This window comes from Bos mutus, chromosome 2, assembly GCF_027580195.1.
Source record: "Bos mutus isolate GX-2022 chromosome 2, NWIPB_WYAK_1.1, whole genome shotgun sequence".
NCBI classification, from domain to species: domain Eukaryota; kingdom Metazoa; phylum Chordata; class Mammalia; order Artiodactyla; family Bovidae; genus Bos; species Bos mutus.
In genome coordinates this window covers 32,764,390-32,782,313 of record NC_091618.1, presented here as the reverse complement: position 1 = coordinate 32,782,313, position 17,924 = coordinate 32,764,390, and the positions used below count along the sequence as shown (strand labels likewise).

The 17,924-nt window shown below is 38.1% G+C and overlaps 1 protein-coding gene across 1 annotated transcript in view; it reads right to left on the bottom strand.

Annotated features, from left to right (window-relative positions):
• ABCA12 (ATP binding cassette subfamily A member 12) overlaps positions 1-17,924 on the bottom strand; it is a 200,098-nt gene that overhangs the window by 117,157 nt on the left and 65,017 nt on the right. The window contains exons 4-6 of the mRNA XM_005909592.2: positions 5,298-5,389; positions 3,225-3,322; positions 336-521 (exon numbers count right to left, since the gene is read on the bottom strand). Coding sequence (XP_005909654.2) covers positions 336-521; positions 3,225-3,322; positions 5,298-5,389 — 376 coding nt within the window. The remainder of the gene's footprint in view (positions 1-335; positions 522-3,224; positions 3,323-5,297; positions 5,390-17,924) is intronic.

Sequence of the window (17,924 nt, the reverse complement as noted above, 5' to 3'; positions counted from 1 at the left end):
TTTACCATAAACCAAGGTCAAATTTCATCTCCAAAGATGAGACCCTACCTCCGTATTAACCATAAAGCAATATTTTTTGTTTAATGGATCATTTCAATCCAGCACGTTTAAATGGAAAGTAGTCATTGCTTAGAATTTGACATCATGTGTGAACCTCTGTGTGATGAATTCGTGCCAAATGTGAGCCAGTATTTCAGTCAGCATTTTCCAGTCCATGAGACCTATGGACTTGCTCTTTGAATCACTTTGAGTTGCTTTGTGCATACAAGAATGGAAATGATACATTTCCTGCTATTGTTATGAGACCCTGATCATATTAAAATGTTTACACTCACCTGAGAGAATTGGTTTGTTAGTTCTTGGAGAGAAGACTCTAAAAAGGTCTTGTTGGACAGGCAAAATATATTAAGAACATTTTTCCCTAGAGTGGTCCAAGAGAAGGCATAATCAGCAATATAACCTGGACAGTTCTCACACAGTTCTCTTCTTATATCTTCTGAAGTTGAATTTTGCTGTAAAAGCTAAAAATGTGTGTGAGAAAAGCGGTATAACAATGTTAGTAAATACAGATATCAAATATACTAGTCTTCAAGGAAATGAACCTGTTTACATAATAGCCATTTTAAGTTCCTGCATTATAGCAACTATGAAATTAAAACCAAAATACATTGGGTTTACCCATGAAAATCCCTGAGAGAATATGTGAATATAGTGATTATTGTCATCTTTATGATTTAAAATATTCACATATGATTTTCTTAACTGCACTCATTTCTTGTATCTGATGAGACAACCTAATGTACTAGATCTTCTCTGACAAAAATCTTCAGGCTTAAAAGTCTTAGCTTTTCCTGGGCATTTAGCATCAGAGATTTAAGGGTCCTAACAATTTGTGACACCTCATGGGAAACTGGCCAGGATATCTGGAAGACTTCCAAAGAGGATGAGCTTCAGAGTCTAGTCTCAGGATCAACAGTGTTTATTTAGAAGAAGTAGAAAAACATGGATTATGTTTCATTGGAAAAGCAATAATTTCATTTATGAGTTATGCATTAAAGAAAAAAGAAAAACACATATATGAAGATACATAGAAGTATATAATTACCAAAGGCAATAATTGGAAAGCATTTTTATAATGGAGGGCCCCCATATATTTTACAGTACAGACTAGTCACAGATGTAGCACTATTTTCAGTTATAATATTGATCACATTCACCATTATTAAGTTGTTTAGATATTTATAGAGCCAATTACAGTGAGTTGCAATATTTAATGCACCCTTCCTAATAATTGATTCTTACAACCTGTCAGGTGAAGGCTAACTACCTTCATCCTTCCCCTTTTATATCACAAAATCTACACTATGCCTTCCAGTGATTCAACTTCTAAATATAATGAAATAAGACAGGATCCATTTATTCTAGGATATACTCTAAGTGCCAGGTCTTCTAGTCATTCATCTATATCTCTTTCTTAACGTCACATATAAATTCACTCCAAAATGATTTCTCTACTTATTCTTGCAAGGGTTGCAGAAAGCAGTAAACAGAAAGAAAGAGGAATCAGAGAGATTGCTGACACAGACATCAATATGTCATTCTAATTTTTATATCCTTTCTCTGCTCCAACTACTCTGAAAATATGTATCTATACATAGAAAATTCATTTTTCACTTATCTCCACTGGATATATGACTTTGTGCTGCCTCACAAAATTCTGAAATTTTATTCCATCTGAGAAAGAGAACCTGGGAATTTCAATACAATACATTGTGGGTTTTTTTTTTTTTTTGAGAATAGCATTGCTATTTTAGCTATTAAAGAATTTAACTGATATAATACAAGACTGTTTGCTTCCAGTATTAGAATATAGAAGAATTGGAGTGGAATAAAATCATAAATAAAATAAAATTATTAGAATATGGAAGAAATGGAATGGAATAAAATAACTTTTCCTAGTTTACACCCTGATATGACTTGTGGAGGCTTTATACCGGAATTAAGTGGGCACATGGTGGGGTTTTCTCAGTTACACAAGGTGATTTAGGTACCTCAACTATTATATACACCAGGATTTCAAAATCTAGACTAAACTGACTGTGAAGGTCTTATATATCATCCAGCACTAGCAGAATTGCCTTGATAGGTATGGTGCCTTTTCCATACATTTTGAATTGTTCTTTGGTTTACTGACATAAATAAGTTTATTAAGATGCCTCAGTTATACATAATGTCAATTCAAGGGGAACTAATAGACACATATTAAGTAGCAGTGGTTAAGGTCACAGGAATACGAATAACATGAATAAAGATCAGAGTTATGTCTCCATGTTTCAGATGGAAGAAATGTCTACCAGATAAGATGGAGATGTATTATTAAAATTCTTTTGTGTGTGTGTGTGAGAGAGAGAGAGAGAGAGACAGAGAGATAGAGAGAGACAGAGACTGAGAGAGAAACAGTCCCTCTGTGGCAAAATGTTGAAAGTGATCTCCTCTTAATTTCTGAAGAGCATGCAAAGCAGGACTCAAATGCCCATGGGCCAGCCAAGTAACTTAAATGTATGAATCTGGTTGGATAAAAGACCATAAGGAAAAGTGGGGATTGCAGTTAACAGAAGGGTACCTCTTCGGCCTAAAGGCATTCAAATTCAGTTTCTTACAATCCTTGTATATGTGCACACGTGCACATGTAGCTCATAGGTTGCCAGTACACACCTCTTAGAAATGATGTTTATCATTTTGCAATCTGGAATCTTAGCGAGGAAGGTGAGTAAACCAGACAGAAATCCATAGGTAAGCTCTTTAAGCCATGCTAAGGAAAGGGATTTTATTACTTTGGGGAGATATTTTTTATAGCTCCAATTTTTCCAAAAGCATTATTAGTATGGATGAGGCAGCGAGTCTGATGGCTGCTCTAGCTTCATTTGCTTTCATACAGCATTTTTTCTTCCCTGCTTCAGAAAATTAAAAGATCACATATAATGCCACCCTATTTTTTTTTACCAAATGAAAATCTTAAGTTCAATTAAGGGACTTAACAGGGAAGTAAATAAATATCCAAGACTTTAAGGAATTTAGAATGTCTCTAAATTAAGCTTTTTATCAAAGAGCTCCTAAGAAAAGAATCTCTCTAAGATATTACTCCAAATGGGAGTACTCTTCCTATGAGGTGCTTGTTTACCTGCTTTTTATTATGAGCCTAATATAAAGCTGATTGAAATTACCTTTTCCAAACTAAGAATCCGGGCAAGCACTTGACTACCATTGAAAGTATCTGTTCCAGTACTTTCCAGATCAGCACTTGGACTAGGAAATATTGTGGCTGTTGTAAAAAGAAGGAAAAGATTAGCAAAATAAACACACAAACTCACACACACAGACACACACACACACATAAGAATCCATAAATATCACTTACGCTTTCATATACTCCACAGTAAGAAATGTGTTCAAATATACACCTTCCATGAAAGTTTCCTAATGGCAAAATGCTGAATCCAATCAGTTTTTCCTTTCACATAAAACTGTGATGCTTTTGGTCTGCTCTTGGGTTCTTTCCAATCATTCTAGATGTCATTTGCTTTCATTCCAGTTTATACCATTAAACTTTATCACCAATATTATTGCCTAATAAACGGAATCATTTCAGTGCAAGCCTAGAGGATCTGAGGTGCCTCCACTAGCCCCACAATCCGTCACACCCAACATCTGGTTGAAGAATCTGCCAATGCGCAATACACATCTGGTGATAATGTTTTTTTTTTTTTAATTATTCAATTGGGAGGCTAAAATCTGCTTAAGATCATAAATTCTCTCCTCCCCAAAGTGGTTTCTGAATGATATTTCAGATCAAATAAATGGGAGGAAGCAATTAGTCCAGACTACAGTATACTCTAATTAAGTAATTCCCAAAGTGGTCTCATCCAATACCATTTATAATGTGGCACAGTGTTCTGGGTTAGGAACATTAGCTGGAAAAGTATGTTCAGATATATAGCATTCATTAGCCAGTGTATTGACTTTTATAAATTTTGGATAGAAATACTTTATTATCCTCACAACAAAGAATCTTAATATTCAAAGATACAGTGACCAACATCAGCGGGGCCTAGACTTTGTTAAAATGCTCACGGGGCTGAAGAATTTACATTCCTCTAGACCAAAGCAATACATTTGTGAGATGACTGGCCAGAAATATAATCCATGGCTACTGCACAGAGCAAAGCTAACTGGACTACAACAGTATGATCTTATTCTGTTCTTTAGCCTACTCTGTCAGACACCCAGAGATCATTCACACAGCATGTTAACGCCTCAAAACCATTCACAAATGTATTCCTACTACAATAACAAAAGATTTTTTTTTTCATGTGGCTCATCAACTTAGACTGGAATATTAGTGTCATAGACTCGTAAATATCACATGGCATTTTTAAAGGTTATTTTTTCCCCCCAGAGCACCAATCATATTCTAACATAGAGGAATCTCTGTTTTGTTCACTAATATATCTCCAATAGCTCGGACAGTACCTACACGATAGCAGGCACCTAATGAATATTAGCTAATGAATATGAAACAGTCCTGCTGTCTTGAGAGTTTATTCTCAATTTGTGGCTTCTAATAACTGTATCTCAGGAACATCTGCAGCAGAAGTACCTGAGCAGAAGGTTCAGGAAGCTCAGCATGTGGTATTCTGCACACTAACATCTGAGGGCCACTGACTTAGCTGTGAGTGAAGGAAGCACACAGGCACGATGAATGACTGTGACACTGAGTGGTGGAGTGGGAGGAAGAAGACTATTAGCTGGAAAGTCCCACCCTGACAGTTGGCCTAGTACTAGCTCAGCTGGATGACTGCAACAGGGAGGGTGCCTAACCTTGTTGGGCCTCATATTCCTCACAAATAAAATGTAAAGCTCAGACAAATCTCTGAGACTCCATTCAATATGTTTTATTGCTGGGCATTCTAACCATCCCGGTGTCATTTAACTGTAGACAATGGAAGAGTTCCTGGTCAATTGTCGGAAAGTGTGTAATTCTCAGCATTATATTAGTACCATTTAGGCTTTTGCTCCTAGTGTGTATCACAGTAATAACTTAATTTCCAATTATTCTCAAGACCTTTGCATAATGGCACCACCACACTCAGGCAACTGTAAGGAGTGTTTAGATCTCTCAGGATAGGCTGGGCATTCCATCTTTGCTTGAATTGTTAGAAGTACAGCTTTTAAAGATGAGACCTTTACTGGTTGTTCCAAAAGGCCTGTTCTAAACTAGACAGAAGAGGATAGCTTACCCGGTGATGCGTGCCTTTTTTGTGGAACTTCAGTACTCTGGAGTGATAAATTGCTGTCCTTCTCCAGGTTGGATGACTTTCTCAGGATTTTACTAGAGAAGAAAAAGCAAGAACTCTGTATCACTCACATTAATTTCAGTTAGTTACAGCAAAGTGTTATGTGGTAGATTCCAGGGCTCCCCTAGGACTTTCAAATTTTTAATCTACTTTCTAGGATTTTATGACAAAACTCACTTCACCATATATCAATGAATATATAAGGGGTCCTACAAAGTAAATTTTTCTTCAGAGAAAATGGTCTAGATAAGGTTGAAATAGTTTTTTTTTTTTTTTTTTACTATATTCTTACAGTAAAAAAGAACATAGAGCTAAACACTAAAAATATTTACAATATATATATACTTTCTTTTAAAAACATGGTAGATCCCAAACAGATGAGAGTCAAAGACTGCTTTGGGTACTGAAATAAAGGTCTGCTTATTTGTCAACCTTTAAAGGAAAACAAGTTTCTATGTTAAATTATAGATGGCATTTTGAAGATTATCAAAGATGAATACTTTCAAGAAAGATTCAAAGAAGAAGGGGCAGAACACACATCTATGGATTATCTAATCTGTGCTAGGTACTATGGTTGGTGTCATGGCAGGTGGCACCAGATGTCAAAGAAAGAATGAAGCATGCAGCATTTTAACTTCACTGAATGTATCAAGGCTGTAACGATAGCATATGATGCCAGGACTCTGTACAACATGATCACACCACCTTTTGGCAGAAAAACACTATTGGACTATCCCACAATTCAGCAATCTTCTTCTTCTTTTTTTAAAATAACTTCTTATTTATTATTTTTAAAATAGAAATAATCACATTTTCTTGAAAACTTGATATACCTAAAGTAAGTATCTGAAACAAATGTATCTATTTCAAGAATGAAATAAGCCCAGATGTCTGGAGTGAATAATGTGAATTTTGTCTGATTGTTTATAAAAAGCTTACTGAAGGTACATAAGAACAGATATAAAAAGACAAGAGCAGAAAAGCAAGAAGTTCTGCTTGCCACTTGGTTTGATTTGACTTCCTTTTTAGAAACAAGATCCAAATCCTGGTTCCAGGGTACTTTATGATTTATAATTGGAAAAAAAAAATCTCTTTTTTTCCCCAGTGTGTCCTTTTAATAAAAATGATAAGAAAAGGTGATATTTGTCTTCATTCCCTAGTGTTCTTCCAGTATCCTCTATAAAATGTATCGGTTGTTCCCAAAGTTCTGCATTCTTAATGTATATTTGAATTATTCATGACCATGACTATATTCCTCTAAATCTTCTTATATTCCTTATGCTGACTATTTGGATGGGAAAACTGTTCAGATAAAAATAAGAACTGACCTGGACCTTTTCCTTTCTCTCAAACAGAAAGTTTAAACAGTTTGAGAAAGTCAGTTTCACTTTTCTTTTTCTTGACACTTTTTTAGTTCAGCTTGAAATATTGTAAGGAGTACTACTGAATATCAACACATTGTGAAAATAAAGGGAAAACTACCTTCATAAAAATTTTAAGGAATAGGGACAGCAACAAAAACCAAAGGGAAAGCAACAAAGATCAAAAAGAGCAAAGAAAGAGCAAGAGAAAAGACTGAGTAATAAATAGGAGTCGGAGAGGAAAACAAGAGGTGATAAGAAACTAAGAAGTATGAGCTTGGAGAAGCAAAAGCTGCATCTCCTCCATAGGGGACATCTTGCCCATTTCCCCACATTCAGGTTAAAGCCCTAAAACTACTTCTTCATATATTCTTTCAACACGAAAGACAAGTTCATCCCTTTCCCAGAAAGCCACTGGCTCAACAGTTCTGAACTTACTCAACAGAAAATGGCTCCTCTGGACAAGGAACTCTGGAGGCTTCTTTTCTAACGGGACCTGCCTTGACCAGTGGCCATAGTTACATGGTGGTCCACGCATCTCATGTTACAGGAGTGGGGAGGTGGTTCACCTCCTCTTAGGTGGTCCTGGTATGGCTTTTTGTCAGGGAGAGAGCATGGGATATCATATGTGCTTTGCAGTTCATCATCCTGAAAATTTCCCCGGTTCATTTTGTATTTACAGCATGTAGTGTGATGGCATGCATACTCTGCCACTGCACAATTATTATCTGTAACTCAAAATGGAAACCACAAAGTAAATGTACAACAGCAAGCATTGTGGGTAAAAACACAAGGCTGTAAGGTAAAATTCAGTTTATCTCCTCCAGGAAAGGTAATTGGTTCTTTTAGCTCCCTATTACGGAGGAGGCAATGGCATCCCACTCCAGTACTCTTGCCTGGAAAATCCCATGGACGGAGGAGCCTGGTAGGCTGCAGTCCATGGGGTCGCTAAGAGTCGGACATGACTGAGCGACTTCCCTTTCACTTTTCGTTTTCATGCATTGGACAAGGAAATGGCAACCCACTCCAGTGTTCTTGCCTGGAGAATCCCAGGGACGGGGGAGCCTGGTGGGCTGCTGTCTATGGGGTCGCACAGAGTCGGACACGACTGTAGTGACTTAACAGCAGCTCCCTATTAAATTGCTAAAGGAGGACAGGAAGGTAGCCAGTCTTACTGAGTTCAGGGTAATCTCTGACCATGCTTATAGACAAAGAACTCTATGCTTCTTAGACAATGAATGGATTTCCATATTTTACACAATTTAAGCACTTTGTACATACTGAGTTTATATCAATGTTAAGTGTGCTATGTTTGCTTGTGTACTTATTCCTATCACTTTTCCATTTTAGGCTGTGACATCTTTGGAAGTAGGCACCATGATGATCTTTTTATTTGAAACATCTAGTATATAAAACTGAATAGCTGATTAAATAAAAATAGATGGTATTGCCAGAGTGTAGAAGAACTTTGGAGTTAGTAGGTATCTTTCAAATTCCATCTCTGCCTCATCCTAAAAAATTGCAGCCTCATCTATAAATTAGGAATGATACACCCACCTTGCAAAGCTCTTGTGAATATTGTGTGAGGTGTGCTTATCAAGTTCCTATTGGGGCCCTGTCATCATAGATACTCACCAACATTAACTGTCAAAGTGCCCACAAAGATGGTACAAAAACACAGCCTTCACCATCAGTATGCAGTTGAAACCCCACACTTATGTATCTATGGTCCTCACAAGATCCTTCTAGAATACTCGAAGCTTCAGGATCTCTGGACACCAAATGGATGTACCCTTATTATTCATAAACTGGGGCCTGCACACAATGGCTGGTGAGGTGGGAAGAGGCAAAGGGCCTAACCCAGAATTTTATAACTCTTTCTTCATTTTTAAATTTAATTTCTTTATCAGTTTACTCATAAGAGGAATTTACTATTTGAAGGAATGATCAATTTTCTCTTTGGTCTGTAAAACTCTTAGGAAGAGTCTATCTACAATGCACTCTCTTGGCAGATGGCACATGACAAACACTGAATAATGAAGAATTATTATTCTTCATTATTAGCATCCATTGAATTATTGAATTCAATAATTGAATTGAATTATTGAATTCAATAATTGAATTGAATTATTGAATTCATTGAATTATTAAATTCCACAGAATTATTCCACTGAATAATGAAGAATTATTTTTCTTCATTATTAGCTTCCACTAGCTATCAGATAGCTAAGGAAGCAACATTTTTATTTATTTTTATCCTTTTTAAATTTTAATTTATTGTTTTTATTGACAGATAATTACTTTACAGAATTTTGTTGTTTTCTGTCAAACCTCAACATGAATCAGCCATAGGTAAGCATATATCCCCTCCCTTTTGAACCTCCCTCCCATCTTCCTCCCCCTCCCACCCCACTAGGTTGATACAGAGCCCCTGTTCGAGTTTCCTGAGCAATACAGCAAATTTCTGTTAGCTATCTATTTTACATATGGTAATGTAAATTTCTATGTTACTCTTTCCATACATCTCACCCTCTCCTCCGCTCTCCCATATCCATAAGTCAATTTTCTATGTCTGTTTTTCCATTAGTTCAGTAGCTCAGTTGTGTCTGACTCTTTGCAACCCCATGGACTGAAGAATGCCAGGCTTCCCTGTCCATCACCAACTCCCAGGGCTTACTCAAACTCATGTCCATTGAGTCGGTTATGCCATCCAACCATCTCATCCTCTGTTTTTCCATTGCTGCCCTGTAAATAAATCCTTCAGTACCATTTTTCTAGATTCCGTATGTGTGTGTTAGAATATGATATTTATCTTTCTCTTTCTGACCCACTTCACTCTGTATAATAAATAGGTTCTAGTTTCATCCACCTCATTAGAACTTACTCAGATGTGTTCCTTTTTATGGCTGAGTAATATTCTATTGTGTATATGTACCACTGCTTCTTGATCCATTCATCTGTCGATGGACATCTAGGTTGCTTCCATGTCTTAGCTATTGTAAATAGTGCTGCAATGAACAATGGGATACACGTGTCTTTTCAGTTTTGGTTTCCTCAGGGTGTATGCCTAGGAGTGGGATTGCTGGGTCATATGGTGGTTTTATTCTTAGTTTTTTAAGGAATGTCTATCCTGTCTTCCATAGTGGCTGTATCAATTTCCACTCCCACCAACAGTGCAAGAGCGTTCCCTTTTCTCCACACCCTCTCTTGCATTTATTGTTTGTAGAGTTTTTGATGATGGCCGTTCTGACTGGTGTGAGGTGATATCTCACTGTAGTTTTGATTTGCATTTCTCTAGTAATGAGGGATGTTGAGCATCTTTTCATGTGTTTGATAGCCATCTGTACGTTTTCTTTGGAGAAATGTCTGTTTAGGTCTTTTCCCCACTTTTTGATTGGGTTGTTTGTTTTTCGGGCATTGAGTTGTATGAGCTGCTTGTATATTTTGGAAATTAATCTTTTGTCAGTTGTTTCATTTGCTATTATGTTCTCCCATTCTGAGGGCTGTCTTTTCATCTTGCTTATAGTTTCCAGTTTTCCCAGCACCATTTATTGAAGAGGCTACCTTTGCTCCGTTGTATATTCTTGCCTGAAAAAAGCAACTTTTTAAAATAGCCTGGTCTGCCTCCCTTGTTGCACACCTGGCTCTGCAAAGATCCTTGAAAGAGGAAGCACCCAAAGATGGCAACACATGCATAAACATATAATCAATCTTACACTGTATCTACCATATTTAGTCGTAAACTCACAAACATTTATTAAATTCCCAGGACATATAGGGGGTGAGACAAATTAAAAAAAACAGGGATTATAATATGTTAATGGTAATAGCTAAGAAAGGATATGGCCAGGGGATGACCACACATGAATGGGGGTGCTAAATTAGAGTTATCATTTGAATTTTGTAAGAGCAAGATCCTAGAATCATTACCTAATTCATGGCTCTTGCTGCCTTAAAATCTTTTTGTTCATTCTTTCACTACACCAGTGGTTTCCAACTGGGGGCATTTTCTGGCCCCTCCCCTGCTCCCAGGGGATATTTCACAATATCTGGAGACATGTTGGCTGTTAACACTGGATAGGAGTGATACTACTTGTATCTAGAGGCCAGGGATGAGGGTAGAGACCAGGGATGCTACTAAACATTCTACAATGCACAGCACAACAAAGAATTATCTGGCCCCAAGTAGCAACACTGTACTAGGCTATGACAGAGAAGTGGATTTATTCAATGACAACTTACCCCCCATCGACTCCCTAGGACCAACTCAGGAGATTTAAAAATCCTATTCAGGAATTCAGAATAGGTATAAGGAAGTCTAAGAGAATCTTTCACATACTGGATATCTCTGGAGGTATATTAAGGCACTATGCAAAACTTAGGTGCCTCTTGAATCTAGCATGGAAGCTCATCTGGATCCAGAAAATTCAATCTTCTGGGTGAGGCAAGAAAGGCTGAGTCAAATCTCCAAGTGGCCCATGGCATCATTTTGACTTTTACCAGACCCAGCTCACATGTCCAGTACCAGGGAGATGGTTAACAGCATTGCTGCTAAGATGCTGAAGAAGTGGATTCTGACTCTACCACATTTATAGTGCTCTACTTCAAAAGGGAATTAATAAGGGGAACATCTTGGATTCAAAATGTTAAACTTAAGATATTGGGAGGGAAACTAGGCTGAGTAGTTTTATTTCTTCTCAGACATGTCTACCAACAGTTCCTTTTGGGAAATGTCACATTTATAGATATCATCATAGCTGTAGGGTTTATGCACTTATACTGAATGTCTTTGTATTTCCTGTGAGTGGGAAAGACTGCCTGTGTGGGTGGCATCCATGTGCACCATGGCAATTCTGTCTTTGAAAGGAATTGCTTCTAGGAAAGACACATATGGCAAATCCTAAAAAGAAAATTCTGACATTTTTTTTGTCTCTAAGGATTAGTTAAACTTATTCTATTTTCCCTTTTCCCCCTGAAATATAGTTATACAGGTAATGCAGTGACACCTGGAAAGAAGGTGTGAAACATGCTCCAGGCCCAGTTCTGACTCCAGCTTCAGATGACAGGTGTTACTAACTTTAGGGACAAATAAGGATGTTATAACGGCATTAAGGCCTCCTTGGTTATACAGTCATCCTTCCTGACTACCCCCGAGCAGAAGTCATTCACAGGAAAATTTTAACTTTTTCATAATTTCTTGAATTTCGTCCTTGTGTTCATTCTTTCAGGGTCTTCCCTATTCAGATATAATCCCTGCATGCCCATGTGCATGCCCACATTCAACATGCACCTCTCTTCCAGGTGGCTCACTTGCCAATCAACGATCAGTCAAGGTGTTAAGATTTAGAAATGCCTTAATATGTTGCTCTGTCCTAGGGCTTTTTATATTATTTGGAGGGACTTTGGAGATGTTATATCTGAGCTAATACATTTCTAAAAGTTTTCAGAGGCACCATGGTGAGGCAGATGAGGAAATGTCTTTGGGGCAGATGCACATCAGAAGCATGTAGAATATGGGGGAGGACATAACATTGCAGTAGCTTTCAGATAACCCTGTACATACTATGTTCTACTTAGCCCTGACAGGGAGAGTAATCTGGCAACATCACAAAGGAATTTGTAATTCTGCCATCACAGTCAGTGGCAAAGCTGTCTGCCTATTCCTCTAAACTGACTATACAAGGATCACCATTAATTTCTTTCTTAGGTTCTGAGATTCTTTTTCTATGTTGTTGCTGTTGTTTAGTCACTAAGTAGTGTTCAACTCTTTTGCAACCCCCTGGGCTGTAGCCTACCAGGGTCCACTGTCCATGGGATTTTCCAGGCAAGGATACTAGAGTGTGTTGCCATTTACTTCTCTAAGAGGGCTTCTCGACCCAGGGATTGAATCCATATCTCCTGCATTCGCAGGCAGATTTTTTACCACTGAGCCACCAGGAAAGCCCTTCTTTTTCTATTTCAAATACACCTTCCTCTAGTCTGGTAACTACCACCCTATCTGACCTTCATGATCTCACCCATAGAGGTCTCTGGAGCACTCTTCTGGTATCTCCCCACCCAACCCTCTCTCCACTCCAATAAAATATCCAACAGTAAGATATATATTCTTCAGACAGAAACAATGTCTCAGAGTGCCTATATAACTATTCACCATCTGTTGTCTAATGTTTTAGGCACAGTGAGAACGAAACAGTCATCACATTTACCATGTGACAGATTAATTTACCTGTTTAGTAGTTTCTGTCTTTCTCTCACCAGATTTTAAGTTTTTATGGGAATCCAGCATGTAAGGTCATCTGTATCCACAGTAACTTGGATAGTCTCCAGCACATGGTACATGTTCAACACATTCTAACTCAATGAATTAACAATTTTGCCTGCATGGCAGTTAAAGACTTCCTTCCACTTTGTTTTTGATAAATGATGTTTTCACCTTTATTTTTATACAGATACTCACTAAAATGACTACTAGATGGTTATCCATTACTCTGAAATTAATACAGTTATGAAACCTAATACATCTTACTTCATGTTCATAGTCAAATGAAGATGCATACCTGTTCTATTTCCAGTTACCCCAGATTCCCAATAATATCTTTAGTTTCTAAACACATCCATATTTTTCACTACTAAACAAAAGCCTTGGTACTTTAAAAAAAAAATGCCTCTGAATAGAATCAGATTCGCTGTGTTTTAGGTTCTATAAGAGCCATTCGATACTATGAACAAAGGTATGAATTTGGAAACCATGGGTCATGGATGAGTGTCGACACGACAGAGACAAGGAGTATATCCATAAAGACAATTCCCCAGCAGGAGCTGCAGGAAGGCTGAATTGTTTCTCCAAATAATGACCCCATGAGCTCTGCAAGATGATCTTTGCCATTTGCCAGCTGTGTGAGCAACAGCACAGTCAAGAGCCCCCACTGTTCTGATGTATTCTTCGAGGCAGTGCAGGGAGGAAGGACCATAAGGGTAAGTCCCATAATGTTGGGTCATCCCTTGTGCAAAAGAGCGAGAAAACAATAAACATAATCATCTCTTCTTTCAGACAGCTAGTTACAGTTGATGCTGAGTTGATGGTTGAATTTTTTTTAAACCACCTCATCCTGAAGCTAATGCTTAAGAAGTATGAATTTAATAACAGAAGACTGGTGCTAATGCAAAAATGCATCAAAACACCTGGCAACTGGCCAGCAAGTAGTGACCTCAGTATTATCCTGTCTTTCAGAAGAGCATTCTATTAAAATAAACATGGTGGGCCTCCTTTGAGAAGGCCGAAGATAGCCTCTTTCCCCCTCACTTAGAAAACAGAAAAGGAAGACTGTTTTGTTTCTTAATGTGGCTATGCTAGTGAATCTTTCTTCACCAAAGGGAAGCACTTTAGTGAAAGGACCTACCCAGTATGGATGGCTTACCTAGTAACCACGTCCCAGTTTCATTGTATGGCTATATAATACATAAAAATTAATAGCGTGGTGGGAGATATCATTAATGCAATTTTATTAGTGCATGTAATTTCCAAATTAAGCTCCAATTACTTGGTAGTTTAGAGAAAATACTGAATATACAGCAATATACAGCTTGAGCTCAATATAATACCTGGAAATTAGAATAAAAGTGAAAAAAAGAGACATGATCAGCTATCTAGAGAATAACCAACAGAGGCTAAAAATAAACTTGGACTTTAATCTTAGTTCTAAAATCAACTCAATGCTTCATCTCAGGGGGCTCCATGAATTTGGTCCTCTATTATGTTACTGAGGACCTTATACATAGAAATACACAGAAAAATACTTTTTTGGGGGTGGTAATATGTATAGATCCAACCAGTCCATTCTGAAGGAGATCAGCCCTGGGATTTCTTTGGAGGGAATGATGCTGAAGCTGAAACTCCAGTACTTTGGCCACCTCATGCGAAGAGTTGACTCATTGGAAAAGACTCTGATGCTGGGAGGGATTGGGGGCAGGAGGAGAAGGGGACGACAGAGGATGAGATGGCTGGATGGCATCACTGACTCGATGGATGTGAGTCTGAGTGAACTCTGGGAGTTGGTGATGGACAGGGAGGCCTGGGGTGCTGAGATTCATGGGGTCACAAAGAGTCGTACATGACTGAGCGACTGAACTGAACTGAACTGAACTGAATATGCATATGCTATGCTATGCTAAGTCACTTCAGTCATGTCCGACTCTGTGCGACCCCATAGACGGCAGCCACGAGGCTCCCCTGTCCCTGGGATTTTCCAGGCAAGAACACTCTATAGACTTATTAAATATTGATAATTATTCTCCTTGTTGTTACTTAGTTCTTCATGAGAAAAAAAAAAGATACAAAGAAGAGAGCACCAGTTTGTAAATATGAACATTAGTTTCCCTCATATCTTCTCTAACACTTGGTTCACGAAATGTCCATCTGAGGTACAATCTCTCCATGAAGGTTTACCTGATTACATCAGCTGAAAGCTCTCTTTCTACTTTAAATATGGAGGATGTCTTGCTTCAATTTCCTCCTGGCATTCTTTTTTTGCACTATCTCCTATTATCACTCATTTAACATTTACCTTCTCCTGCTAGCCCAGATGGTAAAGAATCCATCTACAGTGCAGGAGGCCTGTGCTGGATCCCTGGGTCGGAAAGAAGGGAATGGCAACCCACTCCAGTATTCTTGCCTGGAGAATCCCATGAACAGAGGGGCCTGATGGGCTATAGTCCATGGGGTTGCAAAGAGTCAGACACGACTGAGCAACTAACACTTCCACTTTTCTCCTGCGAGAACACAGGCATAAATCATGCCTAACTCATCACTCACACAGGGACACAGAGACTGCGAACTAGTTGAATGAATAAAGTATTCATTCACTTTATCTCTACACTGAGTACCCAGGGGGACAATAGCTCTAGTCATCTTTTGGTACCCTTGCAGAGATACACAACTAGTTGCTAGTTGAGGTAATGCTTGTATATGCTTAGAACATTAGTCTCACAGACAATATGTCATGCCATTTCCCTGTTTAAAAATTTCCAATGGCTTCTCATTATACTAAAAACAGTAGGCAAATTCCTTTTGTTTCCTTACCTGTTTGATGCTTCATGCTCTTTCTCTGGGGTTTTTCATTTTTTTCAACAAATCCCTTACCCCTTTCATCATCCTGCACTATGTTCTATCCATATTAGGCAAGTTTCTATTCCTCTAAATGATCAAGTGTGTCCCCATTTCAGGATCACTGACTGCTTCTCTGCCTGGGACTTTCTCTTCTAAATGTTCATATGCTGGTGCTGGCTTCTCCTGGTCCTTGTTGGTCTCCACTCGGATGTCACCTTCCAACAGAGGCCCTTCTTTTGCTATCCTATTTTCCTATTTAATTCTCACCTTTCAGTTTCTACCTCTTAATTTGCTCTATTTTCTTGCCGGAACATTTACTATTATTGGTGATTATGGGCAATGGCAACCCACTCCAGTACTCTTGCCTGGAGAATCCCATGGACACAGGAGCCTGGTAGGGTGCAGTCCGTGGGGTCGCCAAGAGTCAGACACGACTGAGTGACTTCACGTTCACTTTTCACTTTAATGCATTGGAGAAGGCAATGGCAACCCACTCCAGTACTCTTGCCTGAAGAATCCCATGGACTCAGGAGCCTGGTGGGCTGCCGTCTACGGGGTCACACAGAGTTGGACACGACTGAAGTGACTTAGCAGCAGCAGCAGCATGCTATTTATTCATTTGACTGCTTTTTTGCTTTTCCATTAGAATACAAGTAACAAAAGGGTAGAGAATTTGTTTAGTTCGTCTCTGTATTACAGTGCCTAGAATGATGCCTGGCACACAGAAATTCCTCAGCCACTATTTCTTGAATATATTGATAAATAAATCAGTGAACATCAGAGCATTTTATGCATAAAGACCAAATAACTTATTGACACAATAAAAACCGGTGTGAACCAGCAACCCAACAATTACATTGTATCTCAAATCATTTCCAAAGATAATTCTTGACGTGTTGATATTTTATGTTAAATAGCTTGCAGTTACTTACTCTCTCAAAGTATTACCCATTCTAACTAATAATCAAAATCATGATGATAATATTGAAGGAGAAATGGTGCTACATGCCAATGAATTTAAATGAAAATTTGAGGGACCAAATATCTCTGATTACAGATAAATATCATCTTTTCTTGAGAAACACACAAAAAATTCTCTACCAAAATAATCTCATGGTTGATTCAGATTACAATGTTATTATTTCTACAAATGGTTAGGCTCTTGACTCCTACTAGATTTAAAATCTCAGGATGGAAAACTGAGGTTGCAAATGGTCTAGATTCCCTATCTTTATTCTTCAGCTTCTCATACCATAAAATAGGACACATTAACCTCATTTAAAGGTGGTTCTTCAATTAAGTATACTTCCAACTTTATTACTTTGATTTCTAGATCCCTAATTTCCTTATTTGCATTTCCTAGTTTCTGTTATATCTAGTAGTACCACATAGAAGATAATATCCCTGACCTTGTCCTATATCTTATGTTTGTGATCGAGTCTTGGGCAATGCACTGACAATTTGAAGTAGGATAGAGAATCTCTGAGGGAAGTTAAGAATGACTGCCTTGACTATCCAGTATTATTTTTCAATTGGAGTATAGTTGATTTTTTTTATAGTCAATTTTTGGGGGCTTCTCTGATAGCTCAGTTGGTAAAGAATCAGTCTGTGATGCAGGAGACCTGGGTTGGATCCATGGGTCCAGAAGATCCCTTGAAGAAGGAAATGGCAACCCACTCCAGTATTCTTGCCTGGAAAATTCCATGGACAGAGGAGCCTAACGGACTTATGGTCCATGGGGTCAACAGAGTTGGACACAACTTAGCAGCTAAACTACCACAGTAGTTGATTTATAATGCTGTGTTAGTTTCAGGTGTACAGCAAAGGTGTACAGATGTATATACATATAATCACCTTTTTCAAAGACTCTTTTCCCATATAGGCCATTACAGAGTATTGAGTAGAGTTCCCTGTTCTATACAGCAGGTTCTTATAGCTATCTATTTTATATATAGTAGTGTGTATATGTTTGTTCCAGTCTCCCAATTTGTCTTTCCCTCATCAGTGTCTCTTTTGCTGTCTCGTATACAGGGTTATCGTTACCATCTTTCTAAATTCCATATATATGCGTTAGTATACTGTATTTATGTTTTTCCTTCTGGC